This window comes from Tachysurus fulvidraco, chromosome 16 (assembly GCF_022655615.1).
Source record: "Tachysurus fulvidraco isolate hzauxx_2018 chromosome 16, HZAU_PFXX_2.0, whole genome shotgun sequence".
Taxonomy (NCBI): Eukaryota; Metazoa; Chordata; class Actinopteri; order Siluriformes; family Bagridae; genus Tachysurus; species Tachysurus fulvidraco.
The window spans coordinates 8,509,997-8,529,549 of record NC_062533.1 but is presented as its reverse complement, the minus strand read 5'-3'; the positions used below and the strand labels follow the sequence as shown (position 1 = coordinate 8,529,549).

Here is a 19,553-nt window from a genome sequence, read left to right as displayed (position 1 = left end):
CTCAACACAGTTTCTTTTCCACTTCAGTTGCCACTGGGATATACATATTCACATAGGACATAATTATAACCATAAAAAGCAGTGAGGTATAATGTTTTCTGCAAATGTGTTTCCAATTATTTTTAAATGCTTAGACACAAGAAATGTTCAAAGCCAAAAATGGAAGTGAAGGAGATCAATGTGAAGGCTTCAAGGACAACAGCAAGCTAACAAGGACAGCAAACCAGCTTTCCTGTGCATCTGCACTGGGCACCTTATTGGATATAAACAGAAATGTTCACTCTGTAATGGATACCAGTGATGATCCCAGAGTAAGTTTGAAAGGCAGTAGTAAAAATATAACTATACAGTAACTAATTTCAATGTGTACTTACACTTGTTTTTCATGTTTGCAAATAAGTGCTTAATATATTCAAGATACTAATTTGTGTTGCTGTAATATAGTGTAAAGAGGTTACATCATGATGTGTTTATCAAATATACTGGTAGGTTTTGAAGTGTCTTATATTATTAAATGTGTGCTAGTAGCTCTGGAAAGAGACTGTACAGGAATGATGTGCCATCAGAGATTTCCTGTGCTCAAGTAAATCCAAGATTTCAGTAGCCATCTTTATGATTACATGTTCTTGTTGTTTTTCAGGAATATAAGACTATGGAGGCACAGTGGCCTCTACAGCCATTGGCTACAGAAATGGAGAACCAACTAGGAAGGTCTATTCTTAACATTTTGAAATGTCGATATAAGCCAGCCCAGCTCAGCAAAGAACTAATGACTCAGCAACTTCAGGAAGCAGAGGTATGCTTGTTTTATCAAAGTTTTTTTTTTGTAAATCACCTGCATCCATTCTGCACCTGATCTGCATGCTTTGGGCTTTGGTATATTTGATAGAATTGCAAAGTACTGAACGTTTTGTTGAGTCACACAGAAAGGCAGCTTAACTGGCACAAACAGAGTTCTGCTTTTACATATACAAGTTTGATCCATCTTAACAAGAAAACCCTTAATCAGTTAAAATGAGGCTCATTAAAGTTGTCACACCATCTCTAATTGCAAATTTGACATTTTGATAAACTGCCATTTTGGTGTGTTTCTTCAGACCTATAAACAGTATGTTGAGGAGCAGTTGGCTTCACAATCTCAGTGTGGAGGCTTGGATCTCTCTCAGCTCAACCAGAATATGAAGGAGAGATGGAATTCAGTGCTGGTGGATGCTACAGCCACAGTAAAGGTTAAAGAGGCTCAGCTCCAACAGGTCACACAATATCACCTAGAAATAAAAGCCATCCAAGACATGCTTCAGGAACTGGAGGAAGAGTTGGATTCACTGAGCCTGTAAGAGTTTATGTTATGTTCAATTAGTTTACAGATAGTTTGATATGTAACATAAAAAACTGTACTTTTTTCTCTTTTTTATTTCTATAGGGTTTCTTTAAAAAGCAGTGCTGTTCAAGCAAAAAAACTCAGTGCATTCCTCAAGCACATGGATCAAAACAGGAAGATGCTAGAAGACCTGATGCATACAAGTTGCCATTTGTTACCTTATTTAGGAGAGGCTGAGCGTGCAGTGTCATGTCTTATCCAGGTTAAAAATTTGCAGAAAAAATGGCAGATTTTAGAGGGCACAGCAGACAGAACCTTAACGCATGCTGACCATTGTATATCAGAAACTTCTATACTAATTAAGGATGCTAACACATGTCTTGGTGAATTAAAGGTTCTGCAGATAGCTTCTCCCTCACCTTTGACTCAGATAAAAGACTGTCAAAGGGCCATACAAGAAATGATAACATTTTATAAGTTTGTGGAAATAAATGAACAATACATGTATCTTCTTGAGCACTCACAGGCTCTTTTCCAATGTCCACTTGGGGAGAAGGAGAAGGAAGACATTAGCAATGCTTTCCAGAATCTGAAATCTCAGTTGGATTGTGTTCAAGAGAATCATTGTGCTGAGTCTGTCTGTCCCACTGACCACCTATTGGCAGAGATCATTGATACTATGAAAAGCTGGTTTGCTTGGGCAAAACAAACAGAGAACAGAATCATCAGGAAAAAGAAGTTATGTCTTTTCCCAGAGGAAGCCAGTCAGCAGGTTACCAGCATGAAGAAACTGCAGTCAGACATATCCTCCAAGCAATTCACATTGTCCTCTGTGGTTATGAAATTAAAAGAACAGATTGCAGGACTTAGCCAGGTGGATTCTCATCATATGTTATCTGCAATCCAGACTTTAGAGAATATCTACAGTAAGATCTCAGAGAAGGCAGAGAATGTTTCTGCAGAACTTAACCAAATGCTGCATGCTAGACAGAGACTGGACATGCAGATTACAGATATTACCACCTGGTTGGTCTCACTCTTAGAGAAAGAATCAAATAAAGCTGCAGCAATCCAGTTTGGAAGCTCTATCACAGACTTGCGAGTCTACCAGCAAAAGGAGAAATCTACTTTAAAAGAAGCTGAGAAGCGGCTATCTATCATTCAGACACTTCTGGATGAAACAAAGAACACAAGTCATGGTCTCAGTTCTGTAGACACTTTCCACCTTATCAACAAACTCAGCACCCTGCAAGAAGAGATCACTGGAATTGTAAAATGTAAAGAAACCAAATGTTGGGAGCTAAAGGAGATCTTGAAAGCCCAGAAATCATATACAGAAGAATTTACTGCCATCCAGAAGAGTTTACGTCAAATAACAACTGACCTTGAGAAGCAAAGATATCCTGTAACACAAGAACACACACATGCTGCTTTTGTCCCTATAAGACACATGTTAATAGACCATCTTTCTCAAGTGCTGGAATTTCAGCATTGCCAGGAGAAACAGAGGAAAGACATTCTACAGACCATTCTGAGCTTACAGGAGAAAATGAGGCTCTTGGATCAGCAGAGCATGGGACACGAAGAATATCTGAAATCTAAAAAACATTTAGAAAACCACTTTGAGGAAGTGAAGAAGAGAGTATTTGAGGTCATGGACAGCAGCAAAGATGTTGATAAAAGACTCCATTTGGGTCAGACTCTGCTAGTGGAGATACGTCTGGTGAAGATATACTGTCAGGAAACTGCAGAGCAACTGGAGGCCATTTCTGGTGACCTCTTCCCATCACAGTTGAACTCAGAGAGGCAAAAGATTCAAAACAGGCTTCAAAGTCTTTCTACCTGGGAAAAATGTATTAGCAATGATGTTGAAAACCAGGAGGACTCCCTACTGGCTAGCAGCTTTAGCAATCTTAGGAAGCTGACTCCAATAACTGACCACTTTATGAGAGTTGAAAAGCAGCTAAAGCAGAACAGCTGCCTGGATCCAAGTGACCAGGCCATTACTGTTGCACTACAAACATGCTTGACACTGGAGCGGTCATTGACTTCAGTACTGCGAATATTGGAGATTTCCAACGACTGGAAAGCTGTTGAAGGTTATGGAAAAACCACCGACACAGGAAAAAGAATTTTAAACGACTGTAAAATGCAGATGGTAAATGCTTTAATATTTTCCAGACAGATAAATGTTAGGATTGTTAAAGGCTTAAATGTATTTTTCTACCTACTGCTTCTTATTTTTTTTGTTGATTCAATACATCTGTATTTGTAACACCATATTAAGTAAGTGTAATTAGATCATTGAAAAAAATTGTGTTGATTACATTTCGTGACCAGTATATTAGGAATGCCTAGCTTATAACATTTTGTTAAAAAAGTTACTTTGGTGGTTCCTTACCACTCATTTTTTAAGGGAAAACACATTTTGTGTAGCAACAGATGAGGGTTATATTGGCTTATACACAATGCAGTTAATTGTGTTCAGAAAGTACTAATTTGTGTATGTTTGTTTAGGAAAACCTTCTCAAGGCAAAGGAGGCCCTGAAAGACTATAATAGTGCTCTCCGTCGAGCTGTTGGATTTCTTCAGAAGGTTGAGACTGATCTCTTGGTTCCTTCTGCCAGCTTCAAAGACACTGAGGAAGAACTTAACTGTACTCAACAACTTCTTACTAATCTGTCAAAAGGATTCCAGGATCACATAACTGAATTTCAGGCTCGACTGCCCTCACAAGCATGTTTTTCTCCTAAAACAAAGACTCTCCACATTCAGTTTGTGAGCCATCTCTATGTGACTCATGCTAAAGTGGAAGCACAAGCACAGCTCAAAGTGGAGACCATTCAGATGTAACTACATTGATTTTCTGTTGATAGATTTATAAACTGTGAAAATCTATTTATAACTAAAATTAGATTGAGTATTGAGCAGTATTGAGCTAAATGTTATTGCATGATGAACTAGATTTGTAAAGTTTGTTGTGACAAACTTTGATGTTGGCTTGTCGGAGGAAGTATTCCCAAAGGCCGGTATGCTAGGGTGCCAATATTTTGGAGGCGAGTGGATACGAGCACGTGAAGTCACCTGAATACCCAAGATGCAATGCCCCTCATTGTGCTGAGTGTTTTGATATATTACATGTCCATTTTGTGGTAATTCAAAATTTTGGGGGTCATCCTGCACTTTGCATCACGTGGCATCACCTGAATACTCATGACGCAGTTACCCTCATTGTGCTGAATGTTTTAATATATCACATGTCCCTTTAGTGGTAATTTTTGATTTCATCGTGTACAATCATCCGAACACTCGTGAGGAAGTTCCCCTCACTTGATTTTGCATATATTGGGGCGGGGATTCGGGAGAACTGAAAGGCCAGTCAGTACACCAATTTAAAACTTTGTCCAGAGTCTTACCCTAGAGAAGCTCGCCAAGTTTGGTGTAATTAGCTCAAAAGTTTTCTGAGTTATAAACCTCTAAATATTGTAATGGGTGGATGGAAAAAAAGGCCATTTTGAGACCCGGTACTGTGAGTACCGGAACTCAGATTTCTTAGAAAAATAATAGCGACAATCTTCAGACCAGTGTCTACGACAGATCCGATTTTCGTGCTTGAAAGCCCTAGGAGGAGTTACTCTTGATATATTTTTGTCTAATAAGAATAAGCAAAACACAATGTTGGCTTTTACAAGTCAGCATAATTATTTCAAACAGAAAGGTTCACAGGACATCAGGTTGAGATTTAGGAGGATGCAAAAATAAAAAAAAAACTTTTTTTTTTGTGGTATTCAATTTTTTTTAAAAAAAATCTTGTTTAAGTGTCACTCTCATTCGTCAAAGCACAATATGTATACATAATGGTTTTTGTCTGGGCCTCTCTTTCAGGTGCTTAATGGAACAAGCAACCCACAATAAACAGCATGAAGACATAAATCACTTGCTTCAGAACTTTGATGCCAACCTCACAGACAGCTTCTGCCACAAACAGATTTCATTAGAAGAGTGCAAAGACCAACTTGACAAAATTAAGGTTAGTTAAAATATTTTTTTTATTTATTGTAAATGCATCTACACATAATTATATATAGTAAAGAATTAATTTGTTGAACTTTGTATAAATCTATAGGTGCTCAAGGAGGAGCTAGTAAATGTGGGTACAAGGCTGGAGGATCTGAAAGACCAGTGCCGAGTGCTGAACTGTAATGTAGCTTCAGAGAAAAACCTGGGACATCTACTGAAGCACTGGGCCTTACTGCAGTGGCAGCTAACCATGCTGAAATCCAGAGTAGCCCATACAGAAACACAGTGGTTGGAATTTAAGTTAAGAGTAAGTCCCTGCAAAAAAGAAACTCACAAATTTTTACTTAAAGACCAATATTAGTATTGCTATGTAGTACTGACTTGACAGAAGTTTTCGCTTTTAGATCAAGAGGTCCAGGGAAGCTCTTGACCATCTTCAACACAGCCTCTCTGAGATCTCCAAGATGAAGGATTCTCACGGAAAGCTTCAAGAGATCCTAGAACAAACCAAACAGCTCCAAAATGAACTGGAAAAAGAGCAGCTTACTTTGGTCTCTCTTCAGCGTTATGAATCACGACAACTGAGTGCATCAACACTTCATAATACTCTCAGTCCGATAAGACAGGAGTTGCAATCACTTCTGAGCCGTTGTGGAAGGTATGGCCATGCACAGTCATAAATGCTTTGCAAAAGTGTGGAAAATTGTTCTTCCCTGTAAAAATATCACAGTCAAAAGAGTGACTTATGCACATTTGTATCCCCAGCCTAAAAGAACAGAGCAGCGAAGTGAGAAATGATGTGCTGTCTAAGATCCAAGAGTGGGGTCGCCTTCAGGACGAATTAAAGGGATTGCAGCAAAGTGTTTTGTCTCTGCTGTTGGTCCTGCAGAGTCAGTCAGATCCCAGACATATACGGGTTAGCACTCTCTTTGTGAACACCACTCTACTGTTCTAGATTGAACAAATGATTAAGTCTACTTTGTAACACTTTTAATTTGTAAATTCTTGACCAGTAGGCAAGAATACACCAAAGCCTACAGCTTTTTGAATGATACTACAATACTGAACCCTTCTCATAATCACTGCAGTTAGCAAGATCAACTTTATTTCATCCATCTATTCTAAATGATTCATGCCACAGAATTCTAATCCTGGTCCTCTAATACTCTCTGACCTGCACATATTAGTGTATTAGACATTAAATAATACCAGTTTAACTAAGGGCATCTGTTAATTATGTTATGGTATATTGGGAGCAGGGCAAATACTAAAGTATTAGCACAAGACAGGAAGAACTCCAGGACAAGGGGTAGGAACTTGTAATGTTCACTATTGCAAATCTGTGAGTGTGCATTAGTCAGCAGATACAACAACCACAGAAAACTTCACCACTCTGTTTTGCTGTTTTAATGCAAAAAATGAAGAATTAATGACCTAAATATAGAAATTAGTAAATTGAAATACTCATTGGTGTATTGTTAATTGTGGATCGTAACATTTACTTCCGTAACCTGAGTTACATTTTTTATTTATGTATAGAAACATGGCATTTAATTTATGGGGTGAAAATAATCGTAATGCATATAATACAAGTGGTAATAACTTTATAATAATCATTGTTATTATTACTTAAGGCATAATAATGCTGATATTGATTTGTTAATATTAACCAATGTCTTGAACTGTTGTTAGGTTTAGATTAAAAAGTTTAGTGCTTATATCTGTTGATGACAACTTTTTCAACTTCTCGGTAGGAGGTCAGAGCAGAGGTAGATGTCCAAAATGTCAGACTGCATGACATTATGGACAGGGTGATGAAGATGAGCAAAGACCCACCTAGAGAGATTCAGAATCTACACGACCAAATCACTCTGTCCCTGAAGGAATCTAAAAACAATGTATGGTTAAATTTTTCTGTTTTTATGCTTATTTCAATGCCATTATTCTATTGCATGTGATTGCATGTGTTTTGAATCAGGTGAAATTTTAACCAAAGTGTCATTGAAAAGTGGGAAATAGGGTTTGATTATAGCATTAAATTATATATACATAAACTTTCTGGATTGCTAATGTTCAAAGCAGTGCACATACTGTATAGTCATTCAGGTTTTTTTTAGGTGGAACAGGCTATGGAGAACAGTGGCTCTCTTAAGAGAATAAGTGAGCATGTGGACAAAGTGACTTTGGGTTTAAGAGGTGCTGAGGCTCTGCTGCAGCAGAAGAGTCCCACTGTAAGAGAAGCTGAGAGCATACTCAAGGTGTGTGTGTGTGTGTGTGTGTGTGTGTGTGTGTGTGTGTGTGTGTGTGTGTGTGTGTGTGTGTTCATTTCATTTTTACATTGTGTGTTGTATTGTTTATTGTATGTTTGCAATGCTAAACTTACACATTGGAATGTAAGTTATATTTTCTGCCATTTTGGCAAGGTTCAGCATGTCTCTTGGGTTAAATTCTAGCAAAAGCCAGGAAAAAAGTCAAATGGCCAAAATAAGCTTTTCTGTGACTTTGCAAACCCACTTTAAGTGACAGAACAGACAGCACCTGAGAATCAAATAAGGTTTGAAGAAAAAAAAGACAAGGTGTAATTTGGAAATGGTTTATAGTGAAACCACAGTGTATGGTGAATAAACCAAAACTGTTTTCAAGCACTGCACACTATTATTTAAGAAATCCATTAAGCCAGTTGCATATACATATACTGTATTTTTAGAAGGTGGATTGGTTATGTGTGGTTATGTGTGTACACATGTACAGCGTTTATGGGATGAACTGGACCAGTGGCACTCACGGATTACTGAGCTAGAGGCAGAGGTTCAAGAGCTGGCTGAGGAACAACCTGAGAGAGCTCACATACTGATGGATGAGCTCACCAAACCCCTGCAGCTCTACCAGGCTGTAGCCAAGCAGGCAGAGCAGAGAACCGCATTCATTAACCGAGTGAGTACAGTTACATTATATTCTGTCATCATCTTGTATATCAGAGCTCCCCCAGTGCCAACCCACAGTGTCACCTCAATGTGAGTGGTTTATATGGGTTTAGACTTTATGTGGTTCTTTTTCTAACTTCGCTCGGTGTTTCACTATGGGAATCGCTTTGGGCGTGACCAACTACAGAAGCTCTTATGACACCACGTCTGTCTTTGACAGACAGGTTGACCTGCGACCAGACTCCGCCCTGTCTTTATCAGCCAGGTCGACCCCTGTCTACGTCATTCGCGCTTTCTTCCCGTGGGAGACTGCAGGAAGCTCTCTCAGCGCATCCCGAATTGCTGATCTCGCTTAACTGTTCATTAGACGGGCCGTTATTGGACTCCGTCGCCGAACGTGACATCAGTAGAGGGATTGCGGTGAGTGACAACCCTACATCTGGAATAGCATCCGCGTCGTGGCGAGCTATTCTTACCTCCTGCTGCGTGTTACAGCGGTAGGGAGCATCTAATTTGCTTCAGACTACGAGTCAAGGCGGACCTCTGGAGATTTTAATCCAAAGTCTAATAGGCTAACGTGTTGTGACGAGTCTTTGGACTGCGCTATGTCGACGGCAATTACCCCCGCCAAAGGGCATGAGTCGAAGACTAGGGAGGCTGTATCCCGTCCGTGTCCATCATCATGTGGAGCTACCATCTCGGGCAGGGACCCTCATCCTATGTGCATTGTGTGTATGGGCCCATAGCACGCTCAGACGTCGCTAGCGGACTCGCAGACATGCGCTCACTGTGCGTCATTGCCGGTGAAAATCTTGGAAAGGAGGCTGAAAGTGTCGGTGGCTAACCAGCAGGACCCTTGCCTGTCTGAAGCTGCCTCGACAGATATGGCCCATCCGCCGCGAGCTAGCAAGAGCTGGGCGGACATGATGGAAGCCGAGTCCCCGAACATGCCTCCGCGGTTCGATGGCCTGCTCATGCAGGTGGATGACGAACTGGGGGAAGAGGACGCAGATGGCGATGCTAACTCTGACCTCCTCGATCTAGGCATGGACGAAGTAGAGGAGGAAGACAATTCCCCCATCCCAGTTCAACAGTCTAGACCGCCTAGCACGACCGATTCGGCCCCCCCTGCTGACAGCAGCCTGCACAAAGTGTGCAAACGGGCCGCGACGAAGCTGGGCCTGGCCTGGCCAGCCGCCAAAGCCGCTGAGGGTTCCGTGAGAGACCTCTGCGATGGGAAAAGGCTGCCGCCGACCCACTCGGCAGCGAGACAGCTCTTGCCTGCCGTGCCTGCGTGCATGAAAGAGATGTCTCGGTATTGGTTTAGCCCCTTTAAGAGTAAGCTCCCCACCAAGGGACACTCGATGTTGGAGATTCAGGGGATGGAGGAGCTGGGGTTGGCCGGACCCCCAGCAGTGGAGCCTTCGGTGGCGTATCACCTCCACCCGAATCGAACATCTGTTTCCTCCTCATCGCAGTTTTCACTGCCGAGCAAGACGGACCGTTTGACCGCCGCGACTTTTCAGAGGATGTACAAGTACGCGGGGCAGTTCGTATGTTCGCTGAATGCTGTGACTTTACTGTCGGCATATCAAGCGGAGATTTTGGAGGAGATGGGGCCTACGCGGCAGGGCTTTGCAGCAGCCACAGCATCGAGAGGGAGGCCGATGACCGCGAGAGCTGTGAGACCTGCTCAGAGCGGACAGGTCGGTCAGCGACCGCGTCCGGATGGCTCCGGACCTTGGGGAAAGCATTCTTTTGCGGCCGCAGCGGCTAGGAACCGTCCGCCCCACCCCGAGTAAAGGAAGAAGAAGTATGCGACCTGACGCACAGTTTTTCCCCGGTCCTTCTTCTCCGCCGGCAAAGAGAAGAAGGCGGGAGTTCACTGACGTCATCACTGCGCGACGATGGCGGGGCGGAAGTGTACGGGGGCCTTCTCTCGACCCGCGTAGCCGGCTGGCGTGCATGCGTGGTTCACCCGTGGGTTTTAGCAACAGTTTCACGGGGATACAGGCTCCAATTTGCCACAAAACCGCCTCGTTTCAACGGGCTGATCATGTCGGTGGCCGAGGGAGAATCGGCTCGTGTGTTGACGGCCGAAATCGAAACCCTCCTGCACAAGCAGGCAATCAGAGTGGTACACGGGGGGGAGAGCCGTCAGGGCTTCTATTCCCGTTATTTCGTAGTTCCAAAGAAGGCCGGCGCAGCCCTCCGTCCCATTTTGGATCTGCGTGTATTAAACAGGCACCTCAGAAAGTATTCATTCAAGATGCTGACACACAAGGTGCTGTGTCGATCGATTCGTCCGGGCGATTGGTTCGTGATGATAGATCTGGCGGACGCGTATTTTCACATAGATATTTATCCCTCTCACAGGAAATTCCTCAGGTTTGCATACCGGGGCACAGCATACGAATTTCAGACTATACCGTTCGGGCTGTCTTTAGCTCCGAGGGTTTTTACCAAATGTGTGGAGGCAGCCCTGTTCCCGTTGAGGGACAAGGGCATAAGGATATTGTCTTACATAGACGATTATCTGATATGCTCGTCGTCGAGGGGGCAAGCCATAAAAGACGCAGAAATTGTCCTGAATCACCTCAGAGACCTGGGTTTCAGGATAAATATGATGAAGAGCCGGCTGGTGCCCTCTCAACATACAGAATATTTAGGGCTCAACTTGGACTCCCTGTCGCATCGAGTCACATTGACGGAAGAGAGAGTAGCGTCTTTCACACAATGTCTCGCTTGTTTTCAGAGGGGACGAGTGGTCCCGTACAAGCTGTGCTTTCGAATGCTGGGGCTTATGGCTTCGGTGGTCGCGGTGGTGCGTTTGGGGCTACTCAAAATGAGGGATTTTCAGTGCTGGATCGTGCGCTTGCGTCTGTGCTCTCGCCGGCACCTCAGCCGACCGGTGAGAGTCAATCATGCGTGCGTCGAAGCGCTCAGACACTGGAAAGCCCCTGTGACGCTCAGATCGGGGATTCCCTTGGGGGCGGTGTCATCGAGAGTAACTATGACAACGGACGCGTCCTTAAAGGGTTGGGGAGCAACCCTAATGGGCAGGGCTGTGAACGGCGCGTGGCCACCGCAGCTGATGCACGAACATATAAATTATTTGGAGCTATTGGCGGTGTGGCTGGCACTGAAACATTTTCTGAGTTTCCTCAGTGGCCGGCATGTTTTAGTGAAAACAGACAACACCACAGTGGTTGCTTACATCAACCGTCAGGGGGGCACATGCTCCCTTCGGCTGCATCGGTTGGCGACAAAGCTGATCGTGTGGAGCGACAAACGGCCTCTGTCTCTCCGGGCGACTCACGTTTCGGGGATCTTGAACAGAGGGGCAGACTTACTGTCCAGGGGAAATCCCCTTTACGGGGAGTGGAAACTCCATCCTCAGGTGGTGAGCCAGGTATGGCAGAGGTACGGTCAGGCTGCCGTCGATTTCTTCGCCTCGCAAGAAAACGCTCATTGCCCTCTGTATTTCTCTCTGGTGGACGAAAATGCACCGTTGTGTGTGGATGCGCTGGCCCATCGGTGGCCGGACGTGCTTCTGTATGCATTTCCCCCTCTGAGCTTAATCTCCCCCACTTTAGCCAGAGTGAGGGAGCAGTGCCTGTCATTGATTCTGATAGCCCCACGCTGGCCATCCTGACATTGGGTGGCGGAGATGGTCCAACTATTGTCGGGGCAGCCGTGGCCCCTCCCCCCACGGAGGGACCTTTTGTCTCAGGCGGGATGGGAGATTTACCATCCTCATCCGGATATGTTGGCCCGTGAGAGGTGGAATCTGAATGCGGCGGGCTTGCCCTCGTCAGTTATACATACTATACAGAGTGCGAGAGCCTCCTCTACCCGCGCTCTTTATAGTAATAAATGGCGTGTGTTTGAAGAATGGTGTGGGCGGAGAGTGATTATCCCTTTTCAGTGCTCTGTTAGGGATATATTATTCTTCCTCCAAGATCTGCTCGATAAAAGGAAGGCTCTCTCCACCATTAAGGTGTACCTGGCAGCTATTTCAGCCTGCCATGTAGGTGACAAGTCGGCAGGCCAGCACGCTTTAATAAGTCGTTTTATGAAGGGGGCGCGCCGCTTACTCCCGGTGTCTAGGCGGTTGGTTCCTTTGTGGGATTTGCCCATCGTCTTAGAAGCCTTGTCTCGACATCCTTTCGAGCCAATGGAGGCAGTGAGTCTTAAGTATCTCTCTCTTAAGATGGCACTGCTCCTGGCTTTGGTGACAGCCAAGCGTGTGAGTGATTTACATGCTTTGTCGGTTAGCCCGTCTTGCTTACAATTCGCTCCGGGGCTCACTAAAGTCACTTTTCGTCCTAACCCTGCTTTTGTGCCCAAGGTTTTGGAGTCGACATATAGGTGTCCGTCTACCGAACTGGCGGCTTTTCAGCCTCCACCTTTTTCTTCTCCGGAGGAGCGGAGACTTCATACATTATGCCCGGTGCGGGCTCTTCATGCGTATGTGGACAGGACAGCTGGTTTCAGAACTTGTGAACAGCTGTTTGTGTCCTGGGCTACTCCTCACACAGGGAAACCGTTATCTCGACAGCGGCTATCCCACTGGATTGTGGAGGCGATATCTGTGGCTTATGGTTGCAGGGGTCTTCAGCCCCCTGAGGGGTTGAGAGCCCACTCCACTAGGGGTATGGCCACGTCGTGGGCTTTACTCAGAGGGGTTTCCGTTCTGGACATTTGCTCGGCGGCGAGTTGGGCAACGCCGCATACGTTTGTGCGATTCTATAGGCTAGACGTTGCGGAACCGTCCTTAGCACACGCAGTGCTGGGTGCCGGGACTACTGTACCCGTTTGGAAACAGTAATGTGGGTGCAATCCGGGAGCTGTCTATATCTCCCATAGTGAAACACCGAGCGAAGTTAGAAAAAGAACGTTGGGTTACTTAACGTAATCCCCGGTTCTTTGATAACAGAGTGAGGTGTTTCACTAGCACTTCCCTCCTTGCACTTGGACGGGAAGAAATCTCGTTAATGACGTAGACAGGGGTCGACCTGGCTGATAAAGACAGGGCGGAGTCTGGTCGCAGGTCTACCTGTCTGTCAAAGACAGACGTGGTGTCATAAGAGCTTCCGTAGTTGGTCACGCCCAAAGCGATTCCCATAGTGAAACACCTCACTCTGTTATCAAAGAACCGGGGATTACGTTAAGTAACCCAACGTTTCTTCAGCAGGAAGTGAACAGTGACATTTTGCTGTTTTTTGATGTATTTCTATTGTATTTTGATGTGTTTATTTGCATCTGTTTGATTGGTTTAGATCCCTACTTGTCTCCAAGAGTATGAGGACATTCTGCACAGCTCTACATGCTGGCTGGCTGAGGCTCAGTCCTGGCTAAAGTCTCCTCAGTCCTACACGACTGCCAAGTGTCTGCACAGCCATGTAAACGCCCTGCAGGTCAGACCACTGGGACAATTAATTCTGGTTAAACTCTCTGACGGCATATATCCAGATATTTAAATGCATAACCCACTAATAGACACCTACAATTGTTTAGGTTACACAGGTCTCGATTAGCCACTACTATGACTGAATGTTGAAACCATTTAAAAGTGATTACTTACTGTATATAAATTGATAACTCACTGACATGGAGAAATCTATGTTTGAATGAATTGGCCCTTCAGAATACTAATTTTGACTAAAGCCACAGGCGTCTGACATAAACATCATCTATAAACATTCTGTTTTTGTCATCACTTTTTTGTTGGTTTTTAACAACTGTGTTATTTCATTAAACGATGGCCCACTTAAATGATACTTTCATCTAAAGCAACTTGCAGCTGAATCAGGTTCAAACTGAAAAGGCAAAGATTAATGATCTTATTCCAGGACCCATCTATTGGTGGTACTTGAATATGAAGTCAAAAGCAATTGTATTTTAATGTCTTAATCACTGAACCACCACCTTTCATGTCTCATTGCCAGAAAACTTGCAAGGGTTTATATTTAAATCTGCAGTAGCCGAACTATGTTCTTTCATACATTGATTGGTTAGTTTTTGTTTTTTGTGTACTTTGTTCAGTCCACGGAAACACTTCCCTGGGGCCAAATCCGTGCCAACCACTGAGAAACTTCAGAATAATTTAGTCATAAATCAGTGCTAAAAGTGCATTACTTAATAGCCATATCTAATTACTGTCTTCTTTTTTTTATTATTATTATTTTATTTTTTACAATCAATAGCAAATTAACAAATCCAGCAGGTCTCACTCAGCCATTGCTGCACTGTGGGGGACATTAAATCATTTTCTCTCACTCACTCATTTATTCATTTAATGTGAGTTTGGTGTTTTGATTTATTTTTACTCTCTCAACACAAAAATGCTAATTGTAGGCTGGAAATGTGTGATTGCATAAATCAAGGCAAATTAATGGGCAGGCTGCACTCCTGCTCATAGTGAATGGCACATTTTTAACCTTCTAGAATTAAAATGCTTCAACCCACCAAAACTGGTCAGTGATTGATAATTACATTAATTACAAGTCCCAACCAATATTGAGTATAGCTTACAACTTTCTATATAAACACCATAGAACAAAGTCTTCTTTTGGAATGACTGTGAAAAGCATTACATTTTTCTATATTAGAAATGACCTGAAATGAGAATTTTCTTAAATATATACAATGAGGCCCAAAGTCTAATACCACGGTGAAAATTTAGAAAATTGTAAAACAACAAAAGAAAATGTTTAAGGTCTTGAGTACTTTCTTGGTCACTATTTAAATGTAAGCACGTTTGTCATATTGACCATTATAAATATTTTCTATAAAAGGTCAGATTGTCTGTGTATTATCTCTTCTATTGAAGAATGTGATCAGATGACACACCAATGGATTTGATTGCATCATCAGGTTTTGCACAAATTGTATTCTGTGTCAGCTCAATTGCACACTGTCAAGACATCCAGTTGTTCATGGGAATATTTATATGGCTTCTCAACTTGTTGCTGTTATAATTTTGAATGAAAATTATTTGTGTTAAATTGAAAAAGATTGGCAAACAGAAGCATTGTCACTACTGTAATTGTTTCAGACCTTTTAAACCCACTCTATGTAATTTGTAGTATCAAAAGTCTCTGACGGATTAAGAGACCATATGGTTATTATTCCTTGATCATGCTTAGTATAAAGGAATAAAATATAATGTTCATCAGATTTAAATGTCGATATTTTTGTCTGTCTCGAATCAGCAGTAGTGTTGTTTGTTTGGCAGATGATGCTGGATGACTCAGAAGGGATACAAGGGTCTATGGAGGCTTTTGGGCCTTCACTCCAGGAGATATCAGCTGTATATGACACCAGCACTGAGGAGCAGAACCTTTTGCAGATCCGCACCAACATTAGTCACATGCAGCTCAGTGTTCTGGAGCCACTTTCTCACCTCCAGCATGCAGCAGAAGTAATGATGCTTTAAGATTTTCACGATAGTTTTGATTTAAACACCATACTGATATTAATATGGAGAGATGCAGTTATCCAAACGCCCGATCATATGACAGCAGTTCATAAAATCATGAGGACACGGGTCAGAAGCATTTAATGTCACTGTATACTTTTCTATTGCCTATTTAGGAGATGGATGCAATTGAAACTGAAGTGAAGACAATGGAGAAAAGTATCGCACAGATTAAAAGTATCTTATCTACTGTAGAGACAGAGGAGATTCCTCCAGAGGAGCACCTTCAAAACAGACAGGCAAATCCAGCCACAACTTTAAAATAATATAAAGCAACTTGTTAGTGAAAATGTGCTCATGGCTCATGATGCTTTTGATTTTGATTTTTTTAGGTAATACTAGAAAACCTGCAGGCCATGCAGAGGACCTTAGCTGAAATCGAGAGGTGCAAGGATGGACTGGGTCTGCCTCCAGGAGCCGAAATCAGTCTCTCGGTCTTCCACACAGCTGAGCAGCTTTGTCCCCAGATCAATGAGCTCCACAAGCTCACTGAGGAGCAAAGCACCACATTCAGGGTATGTACCATTCCACTGTGTTTGATACATAGCAGTGAAAAACTTGGCACACGATTTAGACTATAAGGATTATATGAATGTATAATTATTAAGCATTTCAGCCCTGGCCTGTGATGCATGGGTTTTTGCTACATTTCCAATGAATATCAAGCACTATAAATAGAAAAGCTTTAACCTTTTCTTTCTAAACAAAAGCACTAAACTTACAGTTTTGTCATATCTCCTTTTGTCTAATTTTTACTTGTGTATGTGATGACACAATGTGGGGTCAGTCAATCATATTTTCACCTCTAAATACATTTTAGGGGAGAAAAAGGAAGAAATAATGAGGAAATAATCCACTTATTTCATATTTATATCACCCCAACTGCATCTGTAACATGAGCAACACCAAAGCAGATATATTATATTATGGTATATTATAAATATAATCCAAAATGGAGATCAAAACCTGGGCGGTTTGTAATGATGAGCCCACAGTGTTGCTTATTATCATACTGTGTCTTTTTCTTAGAAACCAGTGGTGGTGCTGTTGCACTCTCTGTAAAACATTTAATAACCGCAAATAAGATGATGCAAATACCAAAAATGAAATCTTATATTGCTTTTTGATAATGCCATGGATTTTAGTAAGATTCTCTGATCAAACATTATCTTATTTAACTTTTTTTAAACTTTTTTTACTGCATTAACAGGAACAAATTTCAAACTTGCCATCCATAAACCATTATGTCAGTAATCTTACCAAAATACCAAAGTAAAAAAAGATATGTATTGTTGCGTTATATCCACCTGTACTCGATACAGTTATTTTTAATCTATGACAAAAAATGATGAAAATGAACTGATAACTTTTCGTGATAACTTTCAGAATGCTGGTAAATGTTAGAACTTATTATTCACTTTTACTTTATAATGATATTTCATAATTTTTCAAACTCATAGTGGTCATTATTGATTATTTGTTTAATTGATAGGTGAACAAGAATTTATTGATCACAGGTAAACCTTTAAGCTTGTGGGTTTTTTTTTTTTTTTTTGGTTATTTCCACTCTTTTATGTGATCTGTGTCTGACACCAGTCTGAACCAGAACCAGTCACACTGCTACTGAGCCATATGCACAAAATAATGATGATTATGGCTAGAACAGTGCCAAGTAAGAGCGATGTGGAGATGAATGTTTAAAATGTGCACTGAAGTGTGTGAATGAAGTGGATTGCTTTGTGCCAAAGTTACATTATTATTTCGCTTTTTTTGATGTCAGTCGCTGTGTGAAATTTTCAGGCTTTGTGGCTGGCCAGACATATATAAATAAAAAATAATCGCAACACTACTCTTAAATGTCAAACTGGATTCATTTAAAACTTGTATCAATTTGTATCTGACTATTATGATGCTGCATCACCACATATCAGATCTGCATAAATACAGAATATATATTCATATGCATGGTCTTTTATTTTTAGCTTAGACCTTTTAACCACATTTCTTTGTCCTTGGCATTTTTAGAGCTGCTGGTAGTGTCTGAATCTCTTATCTTACATGAAAGCATCGAGAAGCTCTGACCTCTAGAAATCTGTCTAGAGAGCTTTAATTATGTTTTAGGGCAAGTAATATATGAGTGATTGAAGAGATTCAGTGAAGTGCATCCCTCACAGCAATGATAATTACAAAATTGGGAACCTGATATGTAGTATCTGGCAGAAACACTGTTTAGAAGCATGTAGAACTTAGAGGCCAAAGTGTATCTGTCTTTTCTTTTAATATTAATAAATCAAACGCTCAAGCTCATTATCAACAAATTTCCCATGTTTCCTTGTGACTCTCCTAATGGCCCTTGGCTCAGTTTGACATGCTGGCTGATATAATGAATCTTTCTCCAAAGCTTTTATGTCTGTGGGAATAAGAGGAAGGGAGCATCCCTTGTGCTCAGAAGAGTTTTAGTGAAAAAAATCTATAGGAATTAAGAATATTTGCTGTAGTACAAATTTTACTTATTAACATGCTTGTGTTCTGATTTTATCCTACTTTCCTAAAGACAGTAAAACAATGTGAGCTGTATTTTTCCTTAGGCTGCTATTGGTCACTCTGTGCCTGTTACTTCTTCCTCTGATGGAGGAATGGTTTCCAGTCTCGCCCTTCAGTGCTCTGGGGAAGTGATGGTAAGTTCAGTGTAACACTGATCAATCAGGCGAATGGCGAAGCACATTTCAAATATTCTCAGCTGTGCTTTGAATAGGCGAATACAAATCGGGTACAATCACAAAAACTCAGGCAGAGCAATTTCTGTGAACTGACTTCAAATGATGGGATATTTTAGCTGAGGAATGAATTAAAGACAATGAGGTTGATGAAACAGTTAAACTTTAGCTACAAAAATTCTTGGAATTGTCAAGCAGGTGCCTGTGGAAACAGCGAACTCAAAGGATGAGGATGGTGATGAATATGATGATGAAAGCAGTCACTCTTCGTCCTCAGAGACTCTCACTTGCAGTTCTCCAGAGGTACAGGAGACATCAGTCTTTATGTTGGCTCTAGTTTCTCTGTCACATCGGAGCTGCTGGGATTGCTTTTCTCTTCCAATTTTCACTGAACTTTCTTTTTTCACTTTTTGTTTCCTAACATTTTTTCCATCCTACCTCTGTGGGTAGTTTAGTTTAGTTTATTAATTTATAAAGCACATTTAAAAACAATAGCCGTCACAGCCAAAGTGCTGTACATCAAGTAAAAACAAACAAGAACAGTTCAAAAGTAAGAACACAATCCAAAACAAACCAAAAGAAAAAATAAAACTCTACACCTTCAAACAGAGTTAAAACATACAGAATAGAATGGGTTTTTAAAGCAGATTTAAACAATGAGACAGTGGTTGCAGATCTTGAATGAAGAGGGAGATTGTTCCACAACTTTGGAGCTGCCGTAGCAAAAGCCCGATTGCCCTTAGTTTTAAAATGTGCATGAGGTACTGAGAGAAGGAATTGATTAGAAGACCAAAAAGATCTAGGCGTAGGGTAGGTCAGAAATATACTGGGGAACACAACCATGTAAAGCTTTAAAAACATAAAGTAAAATCTTAAAATCAATTGCCAGTCAGTAATCTCGAGAGATGATTTAGGCAAGCCAAAATAAAGAGAGTTGCAGTTATCAGTTATATAAAAGCATGAATTATAGTGTGAAGGTCCTTTATAGAAAGCATCTTCTTGATTTTAGCAATTGATCTTAACTGAAAAAAGCTGCTTTTTACAACAGTGCTAATCTGTTTGACAATAGTGACAATAAAATATCATTG

The 19,553-nt window shown here is 41.7% G+C and overlaps 1 protein-coding gene across 10 annotated transcripts in view; it reads left to right on the top strand.

Moving 5' to 3' along the window:
• Positions 1–19,553, top strand: part of LOC113644663 — a 115,470-nt gene that overhangs the window by 51,268 nt on the left and 44,649 nt on the right. For 7 of the 10 annotated variants that reach the window (XM_047801492.1, XM_047801495.1, XM_047801494.1 and 4 more), the window contains 18 exons: positions 135–311; positions 641–796; positions 1,098–1,333; positions 1,424–3,479; positions 3,839–4,170; positions 5,207–5,351; positions 5,448–5,648; positions 5,746–5,999; positions 6,107–6,257; positions 7,096–7,239; positions 7,459–7,599; positions 8,093–8,275; positions 13,548–13,685; positions 15,506–15,691; positions 15,865–15,987; positions 16,081–16,263; positions 18,337–18,426; positions 18,661–18,768. In XM_047801492.1, the coding sequence (XP_047657448.1) occupies positions 135–311; positions 641–796; positions 1,098–1,333; positions 1,424–3,479; positions 3,839–4,170; positions 5,207–5,351; positions 5,448–5,648; positions 5,746–5,999; positions 6,107–6,257; positions 7,096–7,239; positions 7,459–7,599; positions 8,093–8,275; positions 13,548–13,685; positions 15,506–15,691; positions 15,865–15,987; positions 16,081–16,263; positions 18,337–18,426; positions 18,661–18,768 (5,004 nt within the window). The remainder of the gene's footprint in view (positions 1–134; positions 312–640; positions 797–1,097; positions 1,334–1,423; positions 3,480–3,838; positions 4,171–5,206; positions 5,352–5,447; positions 5,649–5,745; positions 6,000–6,106; positions 6,258–7,095; positions 7,240–7,458; positions 7,600–8,092; positions 8,276–13,547; positions 13,686–15,505; positions 15,692–15,864; positions 15,988–16,080; positions 16,264–18,336; positions 18,427–18,660; positions 18,769–19,553) is intronic. The other 3 variants (XM_047801491.1, XM_047801489.1, XM_047801493.1) reach the window with 3 other exon arrangements.